At 39.5% G+C, this 17264-nt stretch overlaps 2 protein-coding genes across 9 annotated transcripts in view; one reads left to right on the top strand and one right to left on the bottom strand.

Annotated features, from left to right (window-relative positions):
* Window positions 1-3880, top strand: part of LOC110985552 (peroxisomal carnitine O-octanoyltransferase-like) — a 19942-nt gene extending 16062 nt beyond the window's left edge. For all 6 annotated transcript variants that reach the window (XM_022246649.2, XM_022246648.2, XM_022246646.2 and 3 more), the window contains exon 16: window positions 1512-3880. In XM_022246649.2, the coding sequence (XP_022102341.2) occupies window positions 1512-1638 (127 nt within the window). In that variant the 3' untranslated portion in view covers window positions 1639-3880. The remainder of the gene's footprint in view (window positions 1-1511) is intronic.
* On the bottom strand, window positions 3386-17264 carry LOC110985551 (uncharacterized). 3 transcript variants are annotated; one of them, XM_022246643.2, is made up of 13 exons: window positions 17030-17264; window positions 15673-15806; window positions 15267-15419; window positions 14416-14590; window positions 13973-14141; window positions 12992-13146; window positions 12008-12154; window positions 11230-11388; window positions 10413-10519; window positions 9262-9716; window positions 6871-7041; window positions 5873-5988; window positions 3386-5148 (listed from the first exon to the last, which is right to left on the bottom strand). In XM_022246643.2, the coding sequence occupies exons 1-13, from the start codon at window positions 17060-17062 to the stop codon at window positions 4936-4938; spliced, it is 2187 nt and encodes a 728-aa protein (XP_022102335.2). In that variant the 5' UTR covers window positions 17063-17264; the 3' UTR covers window positions 3386-4935. The 3 variants fall into 3 exon arrangements, with proteins under 3 accessions (XP_022102335.2, XP_022102336.2, XP_022102337.2); XM_022246644.2 differs by having other exon boundaries at window positions 15267-15392; window positions 17030-17263; XM_022246645.2 differs by lacking the exon at window positions 15673-15806 and having other exon boundaries at window positions 15267-15392; window positions 17030-17263.

Below are 17264 nucleotides of genomic sequence, written 5' to 3'. Positions count from 1 at the left end.
TACAGATTTGACAACAGAAATTTACCTGTGGACGATGTGCTGAGAATAGCACCTGTGTTGTTTCACTGTCAAACACGTGAAAGTATTTTTCAATTTTGAGCTTGCTCAGAACATGTCTTGATAGTTACTCTGAATGTCTCAGGTTGCACTTCCAGCAATGCAATGCTTGTATTACATGTATATGGGACATACGTGTACGCGGATGTATGAATAGTGGTGACTATTACTGAGACTGTTACAATAACTCAGCCTGAGACTATTAAGGGGTCATCCATTTTTGTCATTTTCACGAGAGTACAAAGCGTACGCCGGTGGGAGGGGGTGAATTGGTTGCGTACTGTTTTTAGAAACATGTTAAAAATGACGATTATCATAGACTGGCCAACTATCACCCCCAACTTTTGCGTGTGTGCAGAGTGTGCGCAGGACTCTGATGCATCATTTATACAAATTTGGACAATGGCTATTTCTTAATCGCACGACAATTTTGCTTGGCATCATATATAAAAAGTATGGTGGCTGGTCTCCATCAGAAGTACACTTTTTTATTTTACAGCGTAATAAAGCCCTAATACGGTGTTATAACACCCTAATTTATGGCGTAATAACACCCTATTTTAAGGCGTAATAACGCCCTAATTTCAGGCGCAATAACGCCCTAACGTAATAGGGCGTTATAATGCCTTAATAAGGCGGCGTTACACCGTAAAGGGCGTTTATTACGCCTGAAATTAGAACGTTATTATGCCCTTAATTAGGGCGTTATTACACCCTATAGGGCGTTATTACGCCTTAAAATGAGGCATTATTACGCCATAAATTAGGGCGTTATAACGCCGTATTAGGGCGGTATAACATCATAAAATACAAAAGTGTATTCCTGCCGGAGATCAGCCACCATAAAAAAGTTAGTAAAAAGTACATACACAAGTACCAGGCTAGATTCACTAACGTTGAAGTCACAGCCACTTGTGAAACGGTCTTCGAGCACCCCCTCAAAGCTCCGCTACGTATCGCGTGCTATGAGGTTTGGTACCCAGACACAAGTGTATTTCACAGTTTATTTATGTATGCGTTTTCCCTTGTGTGGAAAGGTGCCCTGCTAAATGCACAGCATGCATTTGTACATGCAAGTTTGTACATGTACGTAATGATGCAAAAAATCATTGCAAGTGTATTCTTTTACCACTTTTTGTAAGCTTTTGTGAAGAGGAGAACAAATCAAACGCACGTTTTCTGACTGCAATTCTTGGACACAAAAATATACACTTTTATTTTAAGAAAAAAGTACCTGTCTATTTCAACAGCCGTACATTGTGAATTAAAATGGGTCCTTAGGCACCAAAGAGAAATTCGTTCATTCATTTTGTACTCTTTTAGAGGGGGGGTTGCCAGGAAAAAGAGTATGCTTGTAAAAATGACGACAAAAACGGATGACTCCTACTTCAGAAGTCTGTCTTTTTGGAGGAGATGATGACTTGATTGATGTAATTCCCCCCTACCACCTGCAGCTTTCTGCCATGCATGCTGTCTTTCAAGTCTAGCAAGGAGACGGACGTCAAGCGGTTCTTTGTGGCTGTCAATGCCAGCCTGGTGGACATCCAGAACCTTGTCATGACCGGTGACCCCAAGCTCTAAGGCACAGCCTGGATATTCATCCACTCTCTGCAACCCTGGAAAGGTGTTTTCTAAATTAATCTTCTCCCAATGTTTTCTAAAATCTTCCATATAAATCACGTCATGATATTTTTAGCTGTCAATTTAAGATTTGCAAGATTGTTGATGAGTACCAATATTTTATTACATTCAATTTCCTTTAGCTGTACAAAATTGTCCAAAAATGTTTAATGGCTTGCTGACGAATGCCCAGTAATATTACTGCTTCTACTTGTGTTCATCAGTTATCTAAATGTAGTTCTGTTGGTAGTGTAGTGTGATTTTGGTAGCAAAGACAATGTAAAACATAGGATAACTCCCGGGCGGTACATTCGTGGGCGAGATTGTATTTGTTTATCGTAAAAGCAAAGACAATGCAACAGATGGAGATAACTTTTGACTGGTTGTGTAGGCAAAACTGTAATAACTAGCAAAGACAGTGCAACAAATGTCACTGTGTCCATCTTGACATGCCCCTGCAATTTTCGGTACTGGTAGTTACGACTCTCGGCAGTCATTTCCAGATTCTGGAGAAATACATGTACAGTCGACTCTCGTTAGAACAAAGTTGCAGGGACCAGATAAATTACTTTGTTATAATCAGAATTTTGTTGTAAGAGGAGTGGAAAAACGAAGAAAACCTTTAGAATTCAAGAAAGTGGGATTCTCAGAAATTGTTCTTTGTAACAGTTTTTGTGATAACAGTATTTTTTATAATTAGAGTCGACTGTATACTCCTTGAGGTCTTTTTTTTTAAAGTGTAACTAGAGGTCAGCTGCACGTAGGTCTACATGTAGCTTAAGATATTTGATAATTGTGATCTTCTGTCACATGAGTGCAGTTAAATGCTGGCTTTGACTTTCACTGTTGGGGGTTGCCTGAAGTAGGCATTCAGTATGCATCAGCTCAACTTTGCTTCCATGCATCGTCCTATGTGCTACAATATACAAACAAGTAGTTTTTTAACCCTAACAGTCCCGAATGCTACAAAGTACTACTTAGTATTAAAATGTAGTACTCAGCCCTGTCGTTTGTAAGAGGACATGACATTATTCTCTGAAGCCATAAAATACAATAGAGAAGACAATGTACCATACAGTGCTATGGCACTATGAATGCATGGTTTCATTGTTCTCTGTACGAGTAACAATGGAATAAACCTAGCCAGAAATAGTAATTATGTAGCGCTAGACCCTTCAGGCTCAGAGTTTTACGTAGGATTTTGTAGTACTGTGTACTCTAAACCAAACCATGCCCGGTACTGTTAATGTTAATGAGCCAACTCAGTATTACAAACAAGCAAGGTCATTTGGGAAACAAAGCATTTACGGGAGCCTGCATAGGGCTGCACTGAAACTGACGGGACAGTCCTTGCATGCTTGTCCAAATGACCATGGATGTGCTTCATTTTGGGCACGCACTACAGAATACTGAACTGCCTTATTCTTAAATACTTCATCAACATATGCACTGGAGGATGGTATATTGATGCTGTCATACCAGGCACCCTTTTTAAAAGAGCATAAGAACAATGCAAAAATCAATTGATACCTTCAAAATTACCCACCAAAATGTTTTGAAGAAGTATTTGCTATTATCCGAACAAGCTGTTTAACATAGACACCAAGTGTAAAGTGGAACGTACTCGAAGAAAAGGTGAAGAAGAAGGTATGGAGATTCTCCTGCCTCAAGTGACGTCAAATATTGGGTCATGAATATGGGAATCCCATTAGCATAAAATCCAGAACATTGACATTTATTCCCATCACTGCTACAAAGCTGAAAAGTCATCGTAACATAAATCTGTGCTTCTAAAACATGTACACGGTTTGAAGTGACAAAAATTCCATACCACAGTTCCTTTAAAAGATGTAAAAGTACATAGTTTTTGACAATAATTCAGATCTGTATATTACTTGAAGAACTGCACATGTGCTTTAAATTCAACTTACCTGCATGTACAGTACTTGTATCTGCACTCATTTGATCATGTTAAGGTATGTTTATTTTGATTTTATATGGTTTGAATCAATTGTACAGAGCACTTAATGGTAGTGCCATAATATGGACAGAAGATGCATGCATATAATTTTGAATGTCTGTTATTATTCATTCACGGAAATGTATTGAAGTTCCAAATGTGGAGATAAATTGCTCTCTAATGCTCATTTCATTTGTGCTACTGTTGATGCATAGAATTAAATTTGTGATGTTTGATACCGTTTTCTAGTTTATTTGAAAGCATGAATCTTTGATGCCACGTTTAGGACTTAAAACTTGAACATCATTCAGCCCTGGGTTAAAAGTAATTCATTGTCTTTTTCATATCTTTCAAACATGGCACCATTATAATACAAAATCCATTAATACTGTACCAAGACTTCTCTGAGAATGCAATGCCTGGTTCCTGCAGTGTCCATAATACTACCATTGGTGTAACATTTAAGAACCAACGTTTCAAAATATTAACTTTTTTAACAGTCAAAATGAATATCATCATAACAAATGTCAGGTCTTTGCTACACGAGTGTAGAAACAAACATATTTTTTGTATTTGCCCAATTTTCTATAAATCATTAAAACATCTGTTATAATATACCACAGGCTTGCAGCATACTATGCATTGAAGTAACTTTGTTTCTTGATATTAAGTATATCCTGGAACGAATGTCAACAGAGGAACTAGGCTTATTCCAATGGACCCAGTGCATATCAATGCTATTTCACAATTAAACTGTGTCAACTGTTACATGCGGCCATGTATGGTGTCATTTAACACCTTTATCAGCATGCATTTCAAGCAATGTGTAGGTCAAGTCCCTCTAAACTTGAAGTACATTTGTTGGGGTTGGCAGACCTAATTAGCCCTTGTACGGAAAGACTCAAAGTTATGGTATGCCTCGTAATTAAACGTATCGTTTGAGAATGTGCTCACACAAATTGACTTGATAAAGCTACGTGTAACTGGAAAATTGACTTGATGAAGCTACGTGTAGCTGGAAAATTGACTTGATAAACTTAACTGGATTTCAGGGCTCAACTTGACTGGGTCTTACTTGAGAATGTCATTATAGTTGTACTCTCGCAAGAATGTTAGATATCCAACAAGTTGAAATTTGTTGGGGAAAAGTGAAGGTTTCCTGTGCAATACAGTGATGTTTTCATCCGGGATTGCTGTAACACTGTTTATGTACTCTGGATAACACAAGTCTATGACTTTTGAGGTCATCGTCTTACCAGTACGATCATGTTGTCAGTGCATGCAGCTTATAGGATAATTCAGATCTCTGTCAGTTCCTGACACAGCTCATCATCGAGACGGTCGATCTCATCTCCCATGGCGTCTATGTCCAGGAGGATATCGTCGTACATGTCTTGACTGAATGTTCTCCCATCTTCGCCTTCCACTGGAAGTTCAGCAGTGAACGAGGTGTGACCTGCCGTCTTCGGATGTGCGATGTCTGGAACTCGACATGTGTCGTCGTTCACTCTCTTCAGAGTATTGCAAAAAAAACTGTGCAGAAACTAGACAAAGCTGGTGACGGGAATGAGCTAGCTCGGTATTTTAAACAGGCAAGGTTATTCAAGAACAAATCATGGGTATGAGTTAGCGTGTGTCAGTGCCAATAGAGCAGACTTTGTCCGGTATGATATCGGACACATTCATTTTGGGTGTACGCTGTTGGAATACTGAACCAGCTCATCCATTCGAAGCCATTACTAGCTATAGGGTGGTACCACACTTCCGTGCAGCAGACACCTGCATGCGTTAACTACCTCTTTTAACCAAGGGTGCGGTGGCTTGTCATAATGCATGCGTGCCAGTAACATACACATGTAGATGTGTAAGTGCAGTGCTAAAACATACACAATAATAGCATCTAAGAAAAAAAAAAAAGCATGTGGATGTTTGCTACTGAAGAAACCTGGACACATCTCTCCTGAGAAATGTACCTCAGTCTTAATCATGCTGGCAGGTACAGGCAGGACTGAATGGATGGGTATAGGTTAAACGTTAGGAATGAAAGGTTCAACGTTAGCAGGCCCTTTATAAGAGATTATAACACCCATGAAACATTACTTGCCCTGAAGTGTTGACTAGATTGTTTGTCATGTTTACAGTTCAAACCTTGACCGCAATTGCTCCAATGTAAAATAAAGTGCGAAATCAGTCATTACTGGAAAGTGAAACACGTGCCAAGAAATTCATGTTTACCATCACAGCTGGTCCATCCACCCTGCAGCATTCTGCCTCGTCCCTGTACTGCATGGAGTAGAACTCAAGGAGAATGGGCTTCTTTCTTGATAGGGGACTAGCATATGGCTGACCCTCTGTTTGACAAGTGCACAGACCAAAAATTGCAAAAGGACTGCAGATAATTAACACAAATTTACAGAATGCAAATATGAAATTAAGAACCCTTCTCATCAGTGAGCAGTTCACTGACTTTTCTCAATATCAACAGTGCCCCACAGGAAGAATGCAAGGAATAATTTAACCTTCACTTGCCCTGTGCTGATGTATTCGATTCCATAGGTACATGTATTTTTACTACACTGTACTGTATGCATGCCATGCACAAAATTGTTAAAGATGGATCGCAGTAAATGGAAGTCTACCAGGCCTAGTGTGTGTTGACTGCTGTATGGAAGTGACGGAACCCAAGCCAGAGGTTCATCACTTCCGTACACCGGTTCATCATTTCATGTGCCCCGTGAGCAAGTGATGCACAGTGGGTCATAGGTGGAATGCAGTCAACAGATATCCTGCAGATAGAGGCATTTGGCCTAATAGGGAAGGGATTCATTGCAGCACTGCCGTTATCAATAAAACTACTGTTCTGAACTGATTACTGTTACCTACAGTGTTACAGATGATTCAATTACCAGTCTTGTCATGATGAGTCCAGTTTCAAATATTTGAGTGTGTAGACGCCCAAGTGCAACCCACATATAAGCAAGAGTATACTTGTACCTGTTCAATCAGACCGTGAGTGTATTCTTTTCCATCACATGGTAATTTCAAGACGGCAGAAAGGCGACCCTCGACCTTTCGAGCGCACATTGGACGAACAAAGACAAGGGAATGGTTTTGTCAAAGTTACCGGTACTTTCAAATCTGTGATTTGAGATCAGTTGTGGACTTGTGATAATAGACCTACAGGGAACCTTAAGGCCTTGTAAGAGATTTGACCACAACTCGGGTTTAATTACCTCTATGAGTGGCCCTGTCCAAGCCCTTGATCACACCCTCCCCGAGATCGACTGTGGTAGTCTCCTCTTTCTGCTGAATGGCAGCCAGCAGATTCTCCAGGGCTTGCAGTTCCTGCAGAGCTTGGGTGGATTCCTCTTGAAGGAGATCCATGTCCGTGGGAGTTACATCATCTGCATGAAAATAACGGACAAAACACTGTCCCCAGCATGCACCTCACAGAGGGTCTTGTTTTTATTCTACCAAACAAATCAAAGTGGAGTAAATCGTTTCAAATAATTTGAACACAAATAATTTTTCCCACGGATAATGTAAAGTTGGAGGGAATTCTGATAACGGGATTATGATCACAAGTAACTCCAAATAATTTTGTTTTTTACACTCGAGCATTTGGCTAAGCCACAAAGTTCTTCAAGGGGTGAGATTTCTCAGCTTTTTAGCTGATTTCAGCTTTTTTTTGTTTTGGATTTCAGTTTTTTTTCCTCACTGGCTTTGTACCAAAGTATAGGAGATTTCCACAGTTCAGCTTCTTGATGCTTTTTCAGCTGTTTTTATCATTGGTCAATCTCACCCCGTTCTTGGGGCAACACACCTTGTGTGCCTGCTTGATCATAATGTGTCTTGCTTGATGTAAGCAAGTTATTTCACCAATATTTACCAGGTAGTACATTGAATAGTTTGGACACTTGATGTGATTATAAAATTTTGTTGTTTCCTCGACCTTCTTGTAAAGAGCAAAGACGTATTTTGCAAGATTATGCCATTACCTCTCACGGGCAAATTTTCTTTACATGGGCACTTTCACACTAACATGACTAACGGAGTACAATTGAACCTAGATTTAGGATTTGAAATGGGGGCCACAGGGGGATACAGCAAAGTAAGATATAGTGTTCATTTTTTGATGTGTTGATTTGTGTACATTCTGAGCCCTTGTAATAATTATGGACACAAAATTTTTCTCTGTACTTCAGAAAATACAGGGGTCATTGAAAATGACTATGTAACATGGACATAACTTTGCAGGGCATTTTTATAATGCATTAATTTACCCAAATATCATGTGATTTATATTCATAACCCATTTAAGATTGGTAACAGCCAAAAGAAACACAATTTTCTAAATCTTTAAGACACTTAAAGGTAACGTGCATAATATGTGGGCAGAAATTCTGTGTCAAATTTCTGTTCATGTTACGTTTGTAACATTACAGACATAATTAATACCCAGAAAAATTTTGAACGTTCTGTGATTTGTCTTGCTTTTTACTATTTACTTAAAAGCACCAAGAAAACAAGAATTAAAATACGACAGTATACAGTAATTGCAATAATGGCTTCCTATCAAAATGAACATACTTTCTGTCCATGCATTAAGCAAACATTTGTAAAATTTGCTTAGCAAGTTCTCAAAGAGCAACAATCTTTAGCAATTGGCTTAAAATGTACGGGTAGTAAGAAAATAAGAAACACAGCTTGGTATTATTATCCCAATTTATTTCCCAATCCTACGGCACACTTTTGTACCCCATTAGTAACGAAAGCCCTACATGCAACATGCAGTACAGCTGGTTATGTGCATATATCGTCACCGCCACCACGAAGTGTTGCTAATGTGGCTTTTGAGGAAAAACAGGTTTTCGAGATAAGCACCAGAGAAGTTTTTCCTTTATAAAAACTACCAAAATAAGTATTTTGTGACAACTTTATGTAACAAAAATCCCATACATGATTCTTTGATGTCTAATCGGTCACCTAACCCGAGTAATTAGTACAAAAATGCCGGGGTTAATTAGCCAAAATTAATTGGCAAAGGTTAACATCACTTTGTGAAAACAAAAATTACGTTTTATACGTGGACGTCCTTCTGATGATTGTACACTAATCATAGGGAAGGTGATCTTGTCTTTACGCGCGCACTGCTATGAATGTAACAAAGTTAACATCACTTCGTGAAAACGAAAATCCCAGTTGACCTACCTTTCAGCCGCTTCCTTGCAATACGCTTTGTACATGTTCAAAGGACGTTAAGCATTGCGTCTCTTCGTGAAAACGCAAAATTCAGTTCTCAAGATAATTGCCCTTGGCAACATTAATGTAACTTTATTTATAATGTTTTGTTTGTTGGAGCATGTGAAAATGGTCAAGCACGATATTGTAAAAGAGAATATTGAAAAAATTGGAAATCGACAAATATTCATTTTTTGGACATTAACGACACTTCGTGAGAATGGTGACGATATGGTAGCTTGGAGTCATTCTTAAAACTATTCGATTACACATATAACAATTTCTTGCATAATGTTCATGACTCACTTTTGTCCCTGTGCTGAAGTACTTCAGTACCGGTACACAAGAATTTTTTTAAAGAGTATTAAGTGGATAATCATTACCTTGTGAAGCCTCAACATGCTGTTCTCCCTGTGATACAATTTGTGACTGTCCTGAACTTTCCAGGACTTCTTTCCGATGATGATTTGCAGCTTGGCTCTGCCCTCTGATCGGCAGATAGAAATTACCCATGTCATCCATTGGCTCAAAGCTGACAGGAGCACCTCCAATCACTGGCTGGCAGGTGTTCCCAGGCCCTCCCATTGGCGGCAAGTTCTTGCCATGCACCGGGATTGGCTGATTGGAGATGTTATGATAATCAGCTCCTTGTGTGACTGCAGCAGATGCAGTGCTTGAAGTGGCCACTCTGTGCTTGTGTTCCGCTTTCTTTTCTCTCATCAGGTGTTTACTCTTGTGCTTTGGGTGTTTTTTCTTGCGCTGTGTCTCGGACGTTGAAGCTTCATCAGCATACCTGCCTGAAGACCGCAGCTCATACAGTTCATAAGGCAACAGGTTTCTGGAATCATGAATTGTATGTTTTATACATGTATTCACAAACATAATCCGCTGTTTGCCATTCAATTCAGTCATCAAGTTGTCTACGAATGCTTTTCAAACCTGAATCTATCCTGATCCTCTTCAAATTCATTGCTGTCAACCATTCAAGCAATCTAATTTAACATTCACGAACTGATCTGAACTACATGAATGTATGAATATGACGACTTTTGCCAACACAAGTTTTGAAGAACGTCCTTGGAAGAACTCCAAAAGGGTGATCACACAAAATAGCATGTACCCTGTTGCCTACCCATTGGCAGCCAAATCCCACATTTTCTGCTCATCAGTCCTGTTAATGACAGGCAACTCCTACACAGGCTTCCAAACCAATTCTCCAAAGCTTTAGTCATAAGGTATAATAGATGTGCTATTAACCATCAATGAATATCTGGCAGATGACACATTTAACCGTGGCGGATATTTCACTACTGCTCAAGTATCACTTTGATACCCTGCACGATATGGGGCCGATGGGTAACCCCCCATGTCCAATCCCTATACACACTCTAGACTATTGTTACCTAACACATTCCCCCTAGAAGTCTGTAGAGAATTCCTGAGATTCCGATCAAACAATGACCAACACAAGGGGGGGGTTCTCTCCGCCCCATATCTGGCATCATATGATCACTTTTCAACCATAGGTAATTACCTTGTGTAGAAGGATTTCACAGCAGAACTCACAGACTGATGTGACCCTGATGGACTTGTTCCACAGGCTTCGTGGTAAACCTTTGCCCAGGCGCGATTGGCGCTTACCTGCTCAATTCAGAATTCACAATTCAGAGAAGTAAATTCCAGAAATATTTCCGTCTGGTTGCAGTCATGCAGCCCAACATGGGAAATGCCATAAGTACATGTACATCAAATTATAGCTGGACAGGTGGTACTGTTAGGCGCAAACTACACAGTTCCAAGTTACAGATGAGGCTGGGAATAGACTTGCAAGGCGAGCTTGGCAAATCAACAGAGCTATGTTGAACAGTTTTCAGGAACCTTGCATCTACATGTGGAATTGTGCATGTTCTTCAAATAATTCACTATTTTATGGATCAATTCTGTGCATTTACATCATTTCTTCAGCCGCCTGGAGCATATCTGTAGTCGCACATGAGCATGCTCCAGATAAGGATAAAGCGGCGTGTAAACGTTTGATCTCATTTTATCCCCCTCTATCTTACTCCAACACTGGACTTCAAAATCAGTGACATTTACAGAACTGGAATCCATGTGTACTCAAAAATCACCCTCTTCAAAAGATCTCATTAGCCTATTTGAAGAGCGGTGGACGCAATAGGAATGGCATTAGATGAAAATCCTTTGGTTTTAGCGCCCTCCTATTGTGGCAACCAAACTTCATATAGGCTAATTTGGCTGGCCCCTATGTGAGCCAGCCTCACTCAAATATTGATCCTTCTGCTGGGTTCCGGATGATTTTTTTCAACCATCAGCTGGCTGTCTAAGCTTACCATATTGTAGCCTCCTCGTTCTTGGACAGCCATGTATACCTGGTACCTGCTGACCTGACGACCCTGCCACCGAGGTCCGCTGTTCTTGAGCGGGATCCCATGACGAGAGCAAAACCGCTGGAGACGTCTATCAAACTTCTCCTCTGCTCTTTTCAGTAGCTTACATGTAATTGCAATACAACAATCGGAATATATCGGGAAGTTGATAAATGTGCTACACATTTCGAGTTGTTTAAGGAATTAACTTAACATGTACGACAAAATGCTGAGAAAATGTTTGAGTACTCAACATATTGTAGTCTTATATACTACAAATACATTTACTGACTTAGGCCGTGTCCGAAACGGGCTTCCAGAGCTACGGCTAGGTCTATTGTCTGTGCGCGTCTCCACGCATTTCCAATGGTGGAAGACCTAGACCTAGCTCTAGACAAGAGATTCAGATGCAGCCTTAGATTATGTGACAGGCACAATAACAAAATTGGCTACTCCCAAAAAATTGGAAACATGTTTTTGGCCATGCAGTATGTGTCAAGTATTAAGTACTAAGTATTCTAGTCTATTGAAAATACACACAAGTTTATAGATCACATCCATAGTTTTTCTTCAAGATGGATCGGAGGAGATAGACGTGAGGGAAAGGTGTACAATCTTCTGCTCGTTGTTAGTCTCTGGTTTTGGTCATATTATTAGACCATTCAAATCCAAACTAAGCCATTTTTTCTGGCATTTGCTGAGCACTCTGGCCTAAAGAGTAATTTACACATGAGGTACGTACCTGAATATCGGCTTGAAGTCGCTCCTCTTTTGAAGTAATAAGCATGGGCACCTGTTGGGCTGGAGAATCCTCCTCAGATGAGGAGATGGACACATTATCGTGATGAAAAGGATGTACTCGTAGTTGATGACTGAAGGATACAGTCTTCTGCGGAGAGCAGCAGGGACAGAAATTTATGCTACAATAAACTCATTAATGTCAACCCAAACACACATCAAAGGCAACAACTTGTAAAGATTTCACCAAGACTTCCACAAAAAGGGTGCGTTTCCATTTGAAATGTTTTTTTTTTCTTTGCCCTGAATTTGGCTTCGGGAAAGTGTGTTATGAATCACATACTATGGCACACATTATATTTTTTGACATATTCTCAGGAGAAATACAAGACTTTTAAAAAATGTAGTATTTTTCATTATGTCCAATTATCCAATACTTTTAAGCACTTCTGTTCATCACTGTAAGTTCAAAATATATGAATTAGTACAAACATTTCCTGTTTTCTCTACATTAGGAAAATTATATCAAAGGGTTGCTCGAACAGTCAAAATCAAGGACTGATCTTGGAATTAGTTCTAAAAATTAGACGTACTATAATTGAACGACACCCCCGTTAGTTTCTATGGAGCTATCACTGCCCTACTGTGCCTGCAGAGGTAGATCTAAATGGCACTTGCATCCGCCATCAACACTGAGCATATTTTAAGCACCGTGACTCAGATGAACCTCCATTAAGCAACTCTTTTGGACATGTAGAGATGATTGAGTTGCACTACTATTTCTCTTTCAGAAGTTCTCTCTGAAACATTGTGCCCAATTATAATTGGCCAGGTGAAGTGCGGATTTGCTGGTTCTGCTCTGAAGAACGAGTTTGGCTGGGTCTTCCCTGAAACCCACAAAGATTTGGACCCCTGGCTGTTTCTGGTGTAATTAGTTTCCAGCTGATCTCTGTTTGAATTTTGTAACATGAGCTGCTTGTACATGTACCTTTGATTTCTTGGCAGACTGCGCACTGCTGTTGGAATCAGTCAAAGTGTTCCCTTCTTGGCTTCTTGCTGGTCTTTCTCTTTTCTTTGGGGTCCTAATTTCTGCACCATGTTTTTCAGAATTTAAGAAAGCTTTCTTCTGTGGGGTATCTGTTCCTGCGTGTGGTTTTAGAAGTGTTAATTGTTAATTCTATACTGTCTTTTCCCCTCATCAAGGTAGCACATTCAGCCTGCGTACACTGTTTCATCACTAGTGAAAAGATGGCAGACGAGCTGTCCATGATCTGAAGACCTTGTTGGAAGTTTAAAGTATTCCATAGGCTGCTGAGCTCTGAGGTTCCAAGTCTCACTATTTCTGCCATTTGTGGGAACATTTATTAAATGTATTCATCTTTGAGGATAATATCCACTGAACTATGGGGAGTGACCATTTAGACACCGCTTAATTACTTTTACAACCTTTATGATTTACAATTTTGAGAAGTTGGAACTTTTTAACAACTGTTCATAAACACTTGAAAACCACTAGGCTTTCTGGCATTTTTCACTTCAATTCACAGACCCAGTTCTAATAAGCCTTTTGCGAGTACCCTTTGAATAAAATCTGATACACTGAGTTCTTTAAATTCACATGAACATAACCATTTGAATTCTCCATACTAAAAACACTTTTGCTATACCTCGCTATACCTAAGCTTTTGCTTAGTTACATAAGAGGCGCCTTGCAACAATACACTATTCCCAATGGATAAGAAGGGCACAAAGGTACCTGTCCATTCCAGAGATGTTGATAGCTACATGTATGCGAAAGCTTGTCCCGAACCACAAGGTATAGCAACAGTGTCTTTAGTCTGGGGAATTAAAATTGTTATGTTTATGTGCAATCAAATAATTCAGTGTACCAGATTTTATTCAAATTTAACTCGCAAATGGCTCATTAATCCCCAAAAGAGAAGGAAATTATTATCTGGTTGCTGTCTACCTGTCTGGGTAATGTACACACATTTGGCAAGCCTCTGCTCACAAGTTAATGCCCTCAAGGGCTCAGCCTCCTGAATGGATTCTCGGAGGTTCTTGGTGTAGAGGTTAACTTTTTGTGCAGTGTGGCATCCGGCAGAGACACCCAAAGACTTTTTGCAGTGTTTGGGTTTCTAGAGAGAAAAACACCAGTTTGCTCTGGACATGACTTACTGGATGATGTGTAAGAAAAATGTCAACCATAACTAGGCTCTAAACAGTAAAATAATAACTTGAAATCTTCAAGAAAAGGCAGATTTCTTCGTGTCATCAATACATGCACAATTACCTTATATAGTAAAATATACCTCAAATGTGGTTGACAACAACTTTTTTTAAGTTTGCAAATTGACACATTCTGAAAAGAGGCAATTAACAGGAAGAAGGCAGACTTTCTTTGCTTCACACCTGTGGTTGAGAAGACGATGAGCTGCCATAGATGTCCACATTGCTACTGAGCACCCAGCAATGGGAGTGAGGATGTCCTAGAAACTCAACATGATAATGTGATGGAGTCCCTGTCTCATCGTTGATCATGGTGTATCTTCCGTCAGCAGGGTCTGGAGACAGGATAGCCGGCCATCTGATATAAAAAAACAGATGAAAAGAAGTAATTCAAGAAATGGTAGTTGCAGCCCATTATTTGGTTTAGGTAAAATCTTTGTGTTTTCTCAAAACTTATTTACCCACTTCGAATGGCGCCCTCCAATTGTGTCTGCCACACTTCAAACAGGTTAATTCCAGCTCCAAACTAACCAACCACTATTTTATCCTTTGGAATTCTCCAGAGAATCAAGAAGGTATATTGTTCAGAAGAGCTGTTTGTCAGATACTGTGAATGCCCCATGAATTGAGTTGAATTATCAATTTAGAAAATTTATCCAATATGATAAATCAGAAAGCACCCATAATTGTTATTCATTATATTGACAAAGATATATACAATCAGTGCTCTAAATTTATCTTTTTGCTAAAAGGATAAAAAATCTTGTCTAAAAATCTTTTTTATCTTTTGTTATTTATTAGCTGTGTAACACTATAGTACCAACAAGTACGCAGAAAGGCTCATGCTACCAAATTTGATTTAAAAAGTTAGCTAGCACATCACAAGTAAATTTATGAATAAACTGTTTGTATTTGATGCCTTAACTTGATCAATCTGTCAGAAGCTAATCTGTCATTTTAATTTTAAAATATTCATTTTTTTTCAACCAAAAGTATTTAATAACCATATCTGAAAAACAGAAAAAATTACTGACGAAACATGTCCAGTCATCTTAGCCCAGACCAAGGAACCCTGAGGCAGTTGGCTGAAGATGTAGCGATAGCCATACTTGTTGGCTGTGTGTATGGTCTTCCTATGATCTTCTTCAGGATCTGCACACCTGAATTGAAAGTCAAATTGTTGGCAACTGAGGAAAAAGTTGACAATTTCCTTGTGTCATCGGTGAGCAGTATTTAAGTTCATTTTGGGACAAAATAAAGCATTTCCAAAAAACGTTTGCATCATCTAACAGATTTTAAACATGCATTTATAATGATAAAGTTTCTCAGAAGAGATATAAAAAATCAAATCGTGTTTGCAAAATAATTCAAAAGGAAACATGAAGAGTAAAGGAAGCTATGTTAACAAATTAAGTGGGCTGCCTTTTCTCTTGGCCTCACTTGTTGTGTGCATTATCTGCATTCATATGACAGAACCAAGGCTCTTCTCCTAGTTTTCCAACTTCCTCTCGAGCAATCCTTCTCCATTTCAGACAAGTCTCATTCTCACACTGGACCCAAGACAGCTCTTTCACCTGTACAGTACAATTTTTATACTGTCAATTTTTTAAGTGTGCATGAACACCTGTTCACATTAGGCCTATTTCAAAATAGTAGCCTTATACAACACGATTCATATTCAACCAGGACCAAATGGATACATCTAAAATCCAATGCGCAGCTGCAAGGTTTTTAGCAAAGAAGGCGTACAATTTTGGGTTTGAGTTTTGGGATACTGAGTGAGCGAACTCTTATTTAGGCCTATTATACATCGTCAATTTGTTTAATGAGGTATCTTGGGCAAGTATATGTTGCCAAACTTCTTTGTTGCCTTTTGTTGAAAAAGTTTAGGGAAAAGTTCCATATATGGACGTCAGTAATTATTCCCTACAGTGATCTATTAGCCTTCAGAAAGCAAAAACATGTCCAGAAGAGTTCAATTTAGGAAGAAAAAACCCAAGTTGTTTACTTAGAAAACATTTGAAATTTTTCGGACCAGTCTCATTGGTTTGTGCACGGGGTGTCAAGTGGCGTCTGTATAACACTATATGGAACTCTTTCTAAACTTCAATTCAGTTAAACACAGATGCTGTACATAAGTCAGGGCTGGTGAACTTTTGTGAACTTTTCAGTGTCATAAAAGTGGAATGTAGGTACTAAATTTCATCGAACTTCCAGTTAGAACTGTTACAAGTTACTGGTGGCCCAAGCAAGGCAGGTCGGCCAGCTGTTACGGGGGGGGGCAGATTTTTGGGTACCCTAGGCTTAGGTCTAGGCCTGGTTGTGCACCTCGAAAAAAAATCAAATTAGGCAAAATCAGAAAATGAAATTTCGTAAGAACTTTGTAACAGGTAGCCTAGGTGGGCAGTAAGGCCTAGGTTGGCTGAGGTTTGATGCTGGTCTTCATTACATGATGCGATCAGGTGTTTCAAGGATCCACTTAGGCTAGATAGTCTAGGCCTAAGGCCATGAAGGCTAAGTGTAACTTCAACATTTTTTGGGGACTAAGTTTGTTGAAAGCTTGATGACGTTTCACTTTGGCTTAGTAGAGCTAGGCCCTAGTAGAAGTAGTGAAGAAGTCAGCACTATACCTACCAGTAATATTATGAAATTTGGGGTACTAGAACTTTGGGAAAATGCAGCTCTTTCTTTCCCTAAAACAAGCACTCCAATCTATTCAGTATTCGATTTAGGTCTATCCCTGCGAGCTAGCAGAGTACGTGTGGCCTACGGACATGGCGGATACTCGCCAACTTACCTCGTCTGCATTGATGGCACTCCAGGGATCCATGTCAGTATTTTTCTGCCATGCCAAGTTTAATGGAGAAGCTCAATGTTCATGATGTTGAGCCAAATTGCCCGCGGGCACGTATGTGCCGTCGACATTTGGCAAGTTCGTCATCGCAGAAAAACGCAGACGATGCTTGTTGATCTGCACAAATAGTCTGGCGCTACGTGACTATAAAGATCAGTTTGACCATATGCCGCGTTAC

The sequence above is a fragment of the Acanthaster planci genome, linkage group LG17, assembly GCF_054643075.1.
Source record: "Acanthaster planci isolate LZ-2023a linkage group LG17, COTS_SCS, whole genome shotgun sequence".
Classification (NCBI taxonomy): Eukaryota; Metazoa; Echinodermata; class Asteroidea; order Valvatida; family Acanthasteridae; genus Acanthaster; species Acanthaster planci.
Note: the sequence above shows the minus strand (reverse complement) of the source record. Positions and strands in the feature narration are given on the sequence as shown.

What these genes read in the sequence shown, in the direction of transcription:
- LOC110985551 (XM_022246643.2), bottom strand. Translation starts at nt 17,062, where the DNA reads ATGGATCCCTGGAGTGCCATCAATGCAGACGAG. An exon ending in CATCGTCTTCTCAACCACAG is followed by an intron (nt 14,142 to 14,415) that starts GTGTGAAGCAAA and finishes TTTTCTCTCTAG; the next exon opens with AAACCCAAACACTGCAAAAA. An exon ending in TGGATGGACCAGCTGTGATG is followed by an intron (nt 5,149 to 5,872) that starts GTAAACATGAAT and finishes AATACTCTGAAG; the next exon opens with AGAGTGAACGACGACACATG.